Source organism: Vitis vinifera, chromosome 3 (genome assembly GCF_030704535.1).
Source record: "Vitis vinifera cultivar Pinot Noir 40024 chromosome 3, ASM3070453v1".
NCBI lineage: Eukaryota > Viridiplantae > Streptophyta > Magnoliopsida > Vitales > Vitaceae > Vitis > Vitis vinifera.
In genome coordinates, this window is record NC_081807.1 from 5490269 (window position 1) to 5504522 (window position 14254).

The window sequence follows — 14254 nt, forward strand, 5'->3', positions numbered from 1 at the left end:
TGAACGAAAGCATAGCCTACATGAATTTAAAATGGTTTTTTATGGAAAAACATAACTGATAAATATAATTTTAATTGATGTCTCGATACGTACTCTCAAAAATTTTCTAACGTGGTATTACTTTGAAAACAACCACTCACCATACATTTTTTCCTTCAATCAATTGAGAGTAATAACTTGAAATTCTTGTAATTTGGTTGATAAAGTGACTCAAACTAGTATTTTTATCATGGATGAAGGTTAAAAGTAATATTACTTTATTAAGTTTCTACTCTATCAATTTTAACCTATTATATTGTTTGATGAGATGAAAAATTATAGGTCGATGAAGTTTTTTCTTTTCTTTTTCTTTTTCTTTTTTAAAAGTTTTTTGCCCAACTATGTTAAATTTCTTTATGTTTCAATGCTTTAATTTTGATTATAATTTAACTTAATGGAACAATTATAATAACATAATTTTATATTGTGTGATTGTGATTCAACCCAATAGAAAAATTATAATATCATTTGTTTTATGAATGAAATGATATCTAATTGATTTTTGTAATAGTTATATTTTTTTGGTATGCTTTTATATATTTTCATCACATGTCAACGAATTTTAAGAATTAAATTTTATTTTGTAGCAAGGATTCTTGTTGTTATTACTAGCTATTTTGCAATATTAAATCTTTAAGTTGGGAAAATTTTAGGAATTGGAAGGAAGAAATCGATATTAAACTTAGCTATAAGGATTTAGATTATACTTTAAGAGAGTCTACACCTACAAACACTACTTTTAAAAGAAATAAAAAATAAAAAGTTTTATATGAAAAATGATAACGTTTTAATAGCATGAATCTAATGATTTTAAAATGTCCAATTACTCTTGTAATTCATCGAGCAATCTAGATTTAGGTAATGTAATGAGTTATATTAAATTGATTGAAAAGTAGTTGTCAACAACTTTCAAATGCCTTTCCAGTATCCTGATAATCAAAATTATGAAACCAAGGTTTGGTTAATCTTGATTTTGATGATAACAAAATAAAGTTTAGAACTAATGATTATATTTCAAGTGTGATTAGGCAAGACGACTTCTAAAGTGGCAATCCAAAGACAAATCAAGTCAAATGAGAAATCATGAAGAAGAAGACCACCTCAAAGAGAAGAGTTTTTCAAGACCAAAGCTTCTTAAGATCTCTTTGTAAGGTTGTTGGTGCACTAGGACTTTCATGCATTTCATTCTTTATTTATACACCAAAATCATTCAAGAGTAATATTGGTTTAAATATCTTAAAAATTGGATAATTTCATGTTTTCAATTAAAACCTTGTGTTAAATGATTTTCAAACTTGTGTTAAAAGGTTTTAAATTGAAAAAGGTTGAGTGTTGAGCCAAAAGAATGGCTCAACCGGTCGACCGGTTGTGCTCGTCCTGTCGAGGACCGGTTGAGGGAGGCCAAAAAGTTTATCTCTCTCCTAGTGGTCTTCTCTTCCCGGTCAAGGTTGAACCTCAACCAGTTGAGGTCCGGTTGAGGACTGGTTGAGGTCCGGTTGAGGCCCAACGGTCACTTTTCCTAACGGCTAGTCAACCAGTCGACCCCTAGCTCGACCGATCGAACCCCCAATGGCTAGTATGACTTTTTTCTTCTATAAAAAGACTTCAAACTTCATTGTTTCATAAGCTAAACCTTTCCAAATCTTTCTTGATTATATTTGAGCCTTGGAAGAGTATTTTTGAGTGCATCATTATTCCAAAACTTGCATATCTTTAGTGCACCATTCAATCCTAATTTTTCTTATATCTTTGAACTTAAAGTTCTATTACTAGGATTTTGAGAGATCATTATTTGTATATCTTTGTGAGGAATTTTCTCAAGTGAGGGGTATCCCTTGAGAGGTTGTTCAAGAGAGGGATATCTCTTGAAGAAGTGCAAAGGGTGCTTGAAGCCAAAAGTCCAAGAGGGTGAATTGGAACCATAATCCAATTGTAAAGAGATTGGAAGTTTGGTTGAAGCGTCAAGATAGTGGAACCCTCACTCGGTTAGGAGGTTGAGGAGAGTGGACGTAGGCAAAGAAGTGCCGAACTACTATAAACTCTCGTGTTTGCACTCTCTCTTCTCTAACTCTTTTAAATTATATGCAATTGTGTTTATTTTGTTTATTATATATTTGCATATAATTGTCTCTTATTTTTACATAGTTTAAATTTGTGAAAAAAAAATCATCACCCTATTTACACCCCCCCCCCCCCCCCCCTCTAAGGTGATTACCATAGTTTGGATTAGCCTCAAATTTCTAACAAAAATGATGACAATAAAATATGACACTCATAGTAGTGTTGTGAACATATGAAAATGAACAATAACACTACAGAATTAAAATGAATGGACATGACAATTTCTAATGACTTTTTTTTCTATACAATTTGGTCGTGTTAAAACGAGTTAAAGTACAAAGAAAGATGAATGAACTAATTGTCATATGTTGAAGAAGAGGAAATACTCAAAACAAAAAAGTTTGATATAACTCATCTCACCATTACAAGTCCAAATGAAAAGTTACTTCAGAAAAACACGTGTAATGAAAATAAGCAAAGAAATGATGCATAAGGGACAAAAAGATGAAAGTAAGATACAATATCATTTTTGTCACGAGAAAGATCATAAAAATAAATAAATCGTTTAGATTTTAAGGCTTCATTGAAAAAGAAAAATAAAATATAATGTTTAGTATTTCATGACTCCTCTTTAGCTAACATTTCACCAAACTCTTGGTATGACCTTTTTGTTTTGTAGTACCCTACACCTATTAATGAGACTTCTTGGTCTAAGTGTGTAAAGCATGTTACTTTACCTATTGAAGCTAAAGAGGAAGAGTTCAGAGCCGTTGAGTAGGGACCTGAAAATTGTGATGTCCATACAAAAAATCTTCATTTTTTTTAATGATTTTCTCATAATTTTCCCATCTAATCATTGATTTATTGAAACTTAATCACAAGCTACATGAGGGAAGTTTTAAAATTAAAATGAAAGAGGAGGGAACAAGAGCCTAAGCCCTCCCACATGACATTGGCGATCCACGCCACTGAGGCATTGTTGCCCTTGCTATATTTATGCATAAATATAATGTACCCCTTTCATTGTATCTTTTGATTCATAAAAATAAAATAAAATATTAAAATAATTTAATTTAATTATCTTATTTTCAAATTTTATTTAACTAATTGTTAAAATATAAAAATCACCATAAAAATATACTTAGTATATTTTATAAACTTAAACTTATAAATAGAATTATAAATATTTTTAAATAAAAAAACATACATATATCCTTTTTTTTTTGCTTTTTTTTATACATCTAAATTAGATTGATCATTATTTTTATTATTTCAATATTAAATGTGTTTTTCAAGTTATGTATATTATTATTAAATATTACAAATATTATCATAAATATTTTCTTTTTCAATAAAACTACTTTATATTATTACTTATTTACCACTTTTTGGAGTTTTTTCCAATATTTCTACAACTTTTAATTAATTTTTGTCCACCAATTTTATTTTATTTCTAATATTTTCATAAAATTCAAAAATTCAATTACCAATAATTTAGTAAATTTTAATATTTTGGTCCTTGGTTACTAGCACTACTATCATAAATTCTAGATTGGGGGTATAAACTTTTGAATCCAAAGCATAAATGGGCAATTTTTGATAGATGTGTATTAGATTGCTTTACAGCTATATCTAAGTTCATGTACATTCTTGCCTTGTGATATGGACTTCTAGTCTTGAGCATTCAATTTTTAATTGAGAGAGTGATTTTGGTTTTTGGTTGTATCTTGTTGCTTGATTTGGCTATATTCTTATTCACTCTCTCTAGTGCTCTATGCATGTATCTTACTTCGATTTGCAATATATTATTGTTATGTTTTCCCTCTTTTAGAAATCTTTCATTTGCTTTACTCTCGTCTCTATCACTCTAACCTACTTCCACATTTTTTATTTGTCATTTTGATAAAATAAACAAATAAAGTTGAATTTGATAACCATTTTGAAAGTGATATGTATGATTGTGTTTTCATGTTGAGATACTTTACCATTTTATATACATTTTTTTTGTCACGTATTATTCTTCACACGTTTATTGTTTGAATGTATGCAGATAATAGGATTATCGATGAAAGTAGTGCAAGTGATGCATAATGTTTAAGATAGTTTTATATTAGGATTTAGTTAGGTTATGTTTTGAGAGATAAGGGCATCTCATAAAACTATCAAAAGGGATATCAGATCAGTATGGATGTATATATGTATTAAATTGTATATGTTGGCAATTCTATTTCATTATTGCACTAAATCTAATACATCATATATTTTGAAAGTCTTATTGGTTATGGTCGATTTCTAGTTACTTCAAAATTGATTTGAATTCAAGGTATATATGTGTTGGATGTATTAGAGTATAAGAAATAACCATTTTGCGTCAAAAAATTCAAAATTAGGATAAATGTTGAAAATTAGAGCTAAAAGTACAAAAATACAAGTAGACATTCAAATATTACAAAGAAGAACATTCAAATGTCCATAGGATGTTCAAACTTTTTTTAAGCTTTTTTTATTATTTTTTTGTTTGAACTTTTTAGTAAAATAACTTTTGAGAAACCAACTTTGAATATTAATCTAAGAGTTTAATATAAAAACCTACTTTTCTAAACTAGGAAAAAAGGGACACAAGAATTAATAGTCATCTCTTTAACTTTATGACTTTTCAAGACCATTATTAAAAGTACTTTCAAAGGAAAGGCAAGGTGCATGGGCCCACTAGCATCAATATGGGATTGGGGTAATCCACTAAGAAATAAAAGGAATTGCATCAAGATATAAAAGAATAGTACAGGCATTGACCTATATAAAACCCTTAAATGTAAGTGCATACCCATATCACCTTGTAGTTGGATAGTTTTATAATCGGTATTAAATTAATAGTTTCATATCTGATAAAACTTTTATAATATTAATATGAATCATTTGAAATTATAATTTTAACTTCGATTTAAAAAATAAATTATTTTATCCCTGATTTGACCTAACCTTATTTTTAAGCTTGCTTTTCAAAATGGAGGGTCTTACCACCAAAGTATTTCCTAATTAGTCATTCATTTTTACCCTTCAAGGTTCATGATCCTTCCTAATTATTGAAGGCATTGTTCACTTGTCTAGAAAATCCATTGTCATAACTCAGATCACTTCATGATGGTAAGTGATGTATTTGTCTTTTTGTCTTGTAAAAATGAGATGATGTATAATTAGCATGCAGGCTGCTGCAATCCATGTGTGGCTCTCACCCCAAAAAGACCTTGATTGATTAATTAATGGGGTATTAGTTCATCTGTCAGTATCATTTGGCACTAATCATGATTACCTAATAATTTATCTAGCAGTTACTTTTGGTGGACTCATTAAAAGAAGTTTGAGGAATCCATATTATGACCATGGTAAAAACATGCATCCTTTTGTTGAATATGATGTGCATTATCATGGAAATATGTAAGCTGGGGTCATCTTGCTTTATAAGTGGTCTTGGTGGGTGCCAAAGAAACATGCAACTACTGTGCTTTGCATTTTATAGTAGCTTTGTGAAATTTTGTTCCTATAACTAAATATACTGGGAAGAATGTTGAGCAACAGTATCTATACATCGTGGTGCGAGAGTGCGATTTCTGTGGAAATGATGGCAAGCATGGCAATGATGATAGTCATGACCCCGCCTTCCCAAACCCTAACCCTCATATTTGATCTTGACCCTGCAATTTCATAAAACACAACAAGGACATTATATTTATATAAGGGGTAATTATGATATTTCATATTAGATAAGAAAAAAGTTTTCAAAGTTATAAATGCATGGTTTCTGTACTTTTTAAAACCATGAGGATCATATGGGTGCAAAACGAATAATATCTACACAATTGAGAACAGATCAATACGAATTATATTGATTTTGTTTGTTTCTGATAATTTTTTGGGGCTTAGTTTATACCTTTAGCTGAGCAGACTTTGGTATGCAACTTTTACTTCTTTCTTGTTTGAAGAGGAAATGACCTAGAAAGAGTTCCGTTTTCATATCCCACACCAGTACTTTCCATGGTTGGACATTAGGGGAGGGTCAATTAATGGGCATTTTGGTAGGAACCATCCAAACAAAAGGTTGCATTAATTGAGAGCTTGGCTAGGACATTGTCCTTGGTGACTGGGACTATTAAAAAAATCATAGAAGCCACCACCGGCCACCGGCCAAAGCATGTATATTAGCATCAAGACTAGTGAGCAGTACATGGCTTCAACTGCGGCATTCTTAGTCATGGGTCCCTTTTCCCCATTTCATTAACGAGCTCTGGTGTCCTTGGGGATGCCGTCCAGCCTGGGGCACTTCTCTCCCCTGTTTCTTGCAAGTTAATCCAGTGACCAACCGGCACGTGGCACATTTGAGGCCACCGCTGCTGATATCCACATGAAGCAAGATGCTCAAGCTCACACCATAGAGACAAAAGAAATGGCATTGATTTTAAGGGCTGGAAAAAATTCCCCCCCGTAGTACTCATCTGTTAATATATGGTCAAATTACATTTAGAGACGGGAAAGCCCAAAAATTACATGAGATAGGAACCAACCCCAAAAAAGAAGGGTTGGTTTGGAGACTAATTAATACAATAGTGGGAGAAGTCATCTAGAATTAAGGGGCACTCTTCTTGCTTTCCAGTTTCCAAAACCTGGCTGGGAGTCCACGCTGAGGAACAGGGAATGGTCCATACTCAATTCCACCTTGTGATCCCACCACTTCCCACCTGCAACCATAAACCATCAAACACCCAAACAAAAACCCTTGTCAAACTCTCAAATCTCTGTAAAATCCCTGAAATTCACCAATTTTTGAAAAGTGTATGTGCATTTTTGCTATATATGATATATCTCACCTGAACTTGGTAACTAGATGATGAGTCAAAATAAGGATCTCAAGCTTGGCAAGCTCATTTCCAGGACAAGCATGGACTCCACTACCAAATGGCAAAAAACTATTCGGTTTCGGAGCAACCTGAAAATACATAAATGAACACATATGTAAGGAGGAGGAGAGAACCAGATCATGATATAAACTATATATATATCTGCAATATTGCATACCTCAAACCTAGATGGATCGAAATTCTGAGGATCAGAGAAGAATTCCGGATTGTGATGAATGTTCCTGAACAGTGGCATCACCTTCCAACCTTTTGGAATGAGATATCCTGCAAAAATTCCCGGAGCAATTCAGAATATATTGAAGAAAAAGAACTAGGAAAAATTCATAACCATATGTAAGTTTCATTTTCTTTGAGTCCTTACCCTTGTACTCTACATCAACTACGGCTTCCCTAAAGGTGAAAGATATGATGCTTGCCATTCTCAAGCTCTCTAATATGACCTGAAAATTTCAAACATGTGCAGCTGAGAAATGGGTTCATGAGGCTGATTCAGGACAAACTCTTAAAGTTTGAGCAGTTCGTACTCTATAAGTAAGTGGCATGTTTCTAGTCTGATCCCATGTCAAAGGCCGATTTCCTCCACTGTTTGATTCAAATATTGCTTTCTGCTCAGCCTGCCATGACAAAAAATGGATAGTAAATACAACACGTCTGGCTCATTCAATGGTGAAATTCATGACATTTGGGACCACAACAGTGGAGGTTAGCTTCTAAGGCTTTAATGGAAATCTAACCTTTACAGATTCTAGAAGTTTCTGATCATCATGGAGATATTTGAGGACCCAAGTTAAGACACTAGCCGTTGTGTCCTGAGCAGCAAACAGTACGCCAATGATGTTGTCGGCGATTTGATCCTCAGTTAAAATTTGCCCCTTTTCATCTTTGAAGTTCAGTAGATGGCCCAACAGATCCTTTTCCACCAGTCTCTTCTCCTTCCTCTCACAAATGATCTCTCTCACAATCTGATTAAGCCTTTTCCTTGCCTTTTTGAATTCATCAAAACCCGAAAGGAAATATAAGAATCAGATTAAACAGCCCCTAACAAGCATATGCAGCTAGGTAGCATGTAGAGAGCTTACCAGGATTGCTTTGCTGTATGCCGTTCCTGGTATATTTGTGGGAAAGGAATTGTAACCTTTGTCTACTATGCAGTAGTTCTTGGTAAGCTCGTCTCTGTAATTACCCTCCAAGTGACCAAAAACAGAAAGAATGCCAACATCAAAAGATAACTGTAGAAGATAAAGGAAAGCCATGTATCAGAAAAGCATGATCCAGACAAAAGTGTTAGGAACAGTGATCAGAAATTTGTAGAGAACCCATATATGAGAACATATCCCTAAGGAAGACAAACCAGTACAAATGAGGAATAGGACAACAGAATCACAACCCCATATCACTGAAAAAAGGCCATGTAGATAAAGCCAAAAAGTCTGAAAACAACAAAGTGATGCAACTACACACTAAAAACATGCTTCTGATTATAACGTAATCATCTACAAGAAGATTATAGTAATTAGTAGAGTTGAGACATAAAAGCAAACCTTCTTCATGGCATGAAAGGTGTTAATGACCTGCCCGCCGGCCCATGACTCCAAAGCAGAAATAGCCAAGGCTTCAATACTGGGGACTAGTTTCCGAATAGAATCTGGAGATAGTGAGCTCTGAACCAGCTTCCTCAGCTGAGCATGGTAGTCTCCTTGGTGAAAAAACAGCGCAGAAGGGCCAATCATCTTCTCTTTACTCTTGGGGTACGTAGGCTTGAACAAATGAGCCCGAGTCACCAGCACAAACCGAGCAGCCTCAGGGCTAGACAGCATGACACAAGGACACCCAAGTATGTGGGTTTTGAATATTTCTCCATATCTGAAGACAAATCAAAGATCGGCATTACTAACTACTTCAAAACACCCCATGCAAAGACAAAGATCAAGAAAAAAGAAAAAGAAGAAAAAAAACAGAAAATTTTGGGGTTTACAGTACCAACCTTTCCTGTTTTGAATCAAAGAAGACAGTGGGGTCTTGGGAGTAGAGTTGGAGAGTCTCTCCAATATAAGGCCACCCCATTGAGCCTGGGGGAAGCTTATAAACTCTTTGCTTTGATACTTTCTTCTTTTGTTTCTTTAAAAATAAGAAGGGATAAGAAAGAAGAGTAGAGAGAAAGAGCAAGATGTAACAGAAAATAGAAAGAATCTCCATACAAATGCAGCAACTCTCTCCCTTTCTCTCTCTCTCTCTCTTGAGCTTCTGGTGTGTTGCAGAAAGAGAGGAGTACATCAGGAAAGATTCTGGTTGTGGGAAACAAGTCAATGAGAGGAAATTGGTAAGAGTAGGGGGTTTATATAGAGCCAAGAACAGTGAATTGGGATAAGACAAGCCGATTTTAAATTTGATCCACTCTTCTCCAAACAGTACGCGGGCAAATTCAATGTTCATCAGATATATATGTTGATTCTTTTTCCCTTTTTCATTATATATACGTATTGAAATACTTGAATATTTGGTGGATTTTATGTAATGTCATAAAAAGGGTCAAAATCACAAGGCCTTTATTTTCCAAAATTCAACCCCCAACTCCATTCCTTTTGGAGAAAAATTCTTCCTCCAATTTCTACCTTTTTCATGGGCAATCCAAATATGTGTATGTATAAGACTAAGAGTCTAAGACCTACATATGGGTTGAAGAGATAAGAACAAGTTGTACTCTCATTTTTATGTACCATCCTCTAGTTGAAAATGAATTGGATTCGGATGAGGGTATCAAAGTATAAAATAAATAAATAATTTTAAAAAAAATTAAAATTATTTACATTTAATTTTATTTTTTTTTTAAAGAAAAAATAGTCAATTTATTGATACCATTCACATCATGTTTAATTGTATAGGAGTTGTATATGAGCATGGATTAAAATCCTAATATGGAAAACTCTGTCCTCACATATTCATATTTTCTTTCCACGATAACCTTAGATTTAGAGCCTATCACTATCTTCATCCGATTGGAAAGCAATAAGACCTTCACATTTCCCATCTTTGTTGGATTTTCAATGGCAACAAAATAAACCCCTCGTGCTTTACACACCCTTCAAGCCTTTTATGTTGGGCGGTGTTTATTATTTTAACATTTATTTTCAAATTTTATAACTTTCTTTTTTAACTTCTTATCAACTTATAATTTATTTCTTAAAATTTTTTTATTGAATAAAAAAATTAAAAGATTTGACTTTTTTTAATACTAAAAATAATTTATTGATTTTTTTACTTCTTAATATTTAATAAAATAAAATATTAAAAAATAAATAATTTAATATTTAACTGTATTAAATACTATTTAATTTTAAGATTTATTTATAATTAAGTAAAAAAAAAACACAAACAATACCTAGATTGCATCATTTATATCTATTTTTTCCGACTTTATTTTTAAAAAAATAAATATTTCCATTTATGTTAAATATGTAGAAGGGCCTGTAGAGTTCAAAGGATTTATATATTTTTCAAAAATAGAATGATATCTATAATCTTGAACCATTTTTAGAATATTATTATTATTATTATTATTATAAAAATAAATGGAAAAATAGAGTAATTTGTAACCGTGAAAGGTTAAAAGTTGAGAGCGTGGAATAAGGTGAGGGCGGTTGAATGTGAAAAGGGAGGGGCAGGGCGGGGGTGGGACCCAGTGAATCGGCGGTGCAATCCAGCTCACACGTTGAAGACCGCTAAGATCTTCGACTTTCTAGATCGGATGGCCATCATGTCATGTCCCATTCGGGCATGGGTCCACGTGGAAGGTTCGCGAGCGTGGGACCCCCACCATTTTGTTGAGCCTGCGCGTGACGTCCGTATCAGAAGAAGACCACGTCAGGTGGTAGTCGCGATCCAAGCAAGCTGGATTCGACACGTGTCCATGTCTTGATGGTCCACATCGAGAGACTTCTTAAAGAAAACAAACCGTTAGCTGTTTATTAGGTCAACATGTTGGCCACCAAACACTGTTCTTGCCCTTCTAAGCCCACTTCCAAATTTACCCACCTTTGCCTTCCTCTCCTACTTTTTTACATACTATTTTTGTGAATAATAATATTTTTATTATTAGTTAAAAATGTGATAATACAACTATATAATTTGTAATTAAAAAAAATATACCCCTTTGATAATAGTCTATGCTATGAAATTATCTTTTTTGTTATAAAATTTATACCACAATTTTTGTGTTGTGATAAGAATTTTTTAATTAATAAAAATAATTGAATAATTTTTTTTTTTTTTGTTCTACTTTGATTTAGAATATATTTGATTGTGTTTTTATTCCAAGTGTTTTTACCGAAAATAAGTCTTTTTTCAACACCATAAATTGATTTTTAAAAGTGTTTCCTAAATCTTCAAAAATACCTTTTAAATAAAAAATGTTTTTAAAAAAATACTACAAATGATCTTTTAATCCTCATATTTATTTTATAATAAATTTTTATTTTAAAATACAGTGTGGGCATGTGAGTATTATTTAAATTTTTTTTTTCTCAAATTTGTATTATAATTTAGAGTGCGTTTAAGAGTGTTTTTAGTAAAAGTGTTTTTTCCTCAGTTATTTTTTAGTAAAAGTGGTTTATCATTGTATCATAGTGTGTTTGATAATACTTTTAGGAAGTGTTTTTAGAATATGTTTAATAGTGATTCTAGAAAGTGTTTCTAATTTTTTTAATACTTGAAAATTTTTATTTTTCAAGTATTAGAAAAAAAAAAGAAACACTTCTCAATTTTACTTGTCAAACGCACTCTTAATCTTTTTCATCAAATCGTACTCGAAGTATTTTTAATGAAAGTGTTTTCTCATCAACTATTTTTAGGATAATAAACATCACATATTTCTCTAAAAAAAAAAAAAAAACCTTTCTTCGACACTATAAGTGATTTTTTAAAATTTTAAAAATATCTCGTAAAATTTATCCCACATATAATGGTTTTTAAAAAATATTTTTTAGGCTAAAAGTGATTCCAAGAATCATACTTGAATATGCATAGAATTGTAGTGAAACCTCTTCCATGTTGATGTTGGTCTTTAAAGGCATGCTTGATCATTTAAGGAAAAAAGAAATACTTAGAATCCTAGGCCCAGTTGAGTTGGGCGCGTGTCATGTTTGATATTTCAACATATCAACATATCAACATATCATCTAATATGCAGGTAAGCCAAATATGTGAAAATAGATGCATTGCCATGTTCATCCAGTCCAGTTGACGTGTCAATCAACAATTGGTTAAACATTCCGCCATGTAACGTTCAATATACTGTCATGAGATTTCGGTCAGGTCAGCACTTTTGGTTATTAATATATACAACATCCTAACATTTTAAATATATATAATTAAATTTAAATATGAAATTATTTTATTAATGATGTCTTTTCAATGTCTAAAAAAATAGATCCTTAAAATATATTTTTATTTTGATAATTTTAAAATGATTAGAATTTATCTCTACAAATTATTATTATCATTTATTATTATTATTATTATTTAATAATTAAAATGGAGTGATGAAGTATTCCACTAACCTTTGTGGAATTGATGAGTTAGAAGGTTAACTCAAAATAATTATTTTAAATCTTATAAAATATAAGCCTTCTTATGAAACTTATCTCAAAATTATAAAATAAATCATTAATTACTATTTTAATATAAATAATTAATCATAAACTTAAATTTCAAATATGGGAGATAATTTAACAATTAAAAAACATGAAAAATATTACGGACCTATTTGGAAACTGTCTTTTAAAATAGTTTTCTGTTTTTCAAAATAAAAAACTATAAAAACACGCTTAAAAACCATAAAATAATTTGTATTTTTTAGAAAATACGGTAACATTTTTTAATTGTTTTATATTGGTTTTACCTATTTTTTGAGTGTTTTTAAAAAATGTAATTATACAAATATACAGAATGATTAAAATTAAAACACTAAATATAAAAATTATTTTTAAAACATATTCAAAAACATTAAAAATAAGTTAAAAATATTTTAAATTTTCAAACAAAATTTCGAGAAAACCGTTAGTAAACAGACCCTAAAATTCTTTTTTATCATTTTTTTTTTCTATATTTAGATAAGATAATACATAATATAATTAAACATAAATAAGTAAATGACAACTTACAAGTCAAGATTGTCTCCATCTTCTATCAATATCAATTATAGTATTTTCCATATCCATACCATACCAACCTAAACATCGGATGCTGGCAGTCCTCTATACCTATAATTCCCCCACGCTGATGAACCAAAAATTCAATTTGAACTTTGATTCAAATTTTGAAACTCAAATTATTTTGCATGTGAGCCTCCATGTGATAATAATTTATAGCATGGAAAGTGGGGTAACTAAAATAATGAATAAAAAAAAGTAGAAATTTCGAAGGATTCTATAAATCCAAGAGTGGTAATCAATCATGGCTATATACTACTCTCCTCAGTGAGAAGCATAGTTTGTAGGTATAGAGAATAGGTGGACATGGAATCCTAGAAGAAAATCAACCAAGCCAAAGAAAATTTTGAGTAGGATTTTCAAAGAGATTGCCAAGAGTGAATGTGCCACTGCAATACGGCACTGACTCAGCCATCCCCACCAATTTTATTTCATAGGATTCACTTTTCCACCCACCCCTGTAGCCTCCCCTTTTTAGGATTTTCCAAAATTATTTTTCAATTTTTTTTTAAAAAAAAATGGGTATATTTTTTTATAAAAAAAAAATTAATAAAAATTTTGATTTTTTTTTTTTTTTTTTGTGATTTAAGGGAAGTTGACTTTAAATTCTCTTTCAAAATGAAAGTGTTAGTAAAATTTCAGTAGTTAACATCAAGAATCAAGAATCAAGAAAAAAGGTAAAAGCAGAAGCAAGAAAATGAGTCACCCACGGCTCTTGATGTTGTGGTAGAAGAAGCACAAATTTGACACCTCTTGTGTACAAATAGTACACGTGGCAAAGCGATGGAATCGGAAGCAAGACCATCAATCTCTCTCACAAGTCACAACATTAGTATATATATATACAGTGGATAAAGAAATTGGTCATGCTTACAAAAGGGTGACTTCGAATTTTTTATTCTCTACCCGTGGTTCTACCCATAGTTATCACTACCCATAGTTATCACTTTCTCTCCGTGACTCATATTTTTTATTGTATTTTCAAAAACCTTATTTATGTTAATATATTTTAAATTAATTGTCACAAACAGACAA

The 14254-nt window shown here is 31.4% G+C and overlaps 1 protein-coding gene across 1 annotated transcript; it reads right to left on the reverse strand.

The window, feature by feature from the left end:
* Positions 1-6547: 6547 nt before the first annotated feature.
* LOC100246968 (abscisic acid 8'-hydroxylase 4) lies at positions 6548-9331 on the reverse strand. The gene is made up of 9 exons (XM_002282197.4): positions 8998-9331; positions 8555-8876; positions 8093-8242; positions 7748-7996; positions 7538-7627; positions 7375-7453; positions 7171-7277; positions 6963-7081; positions 6548-6833 (listed from the first exon to the last, which is right to left on the reverse strand). Exons 1-9 carry the CDS (start codon positions 9285-9287, stop codon positions 6722-6724), a joined length of 1518 nt encoding a protein of 505 aa, XP_002282233.1. The 5' UTR covers positions 9288-9331; the 3' UTR covers positions 6548-6721.
* Positions 9332-14254: the final 4923 nt, after the last annotated feature.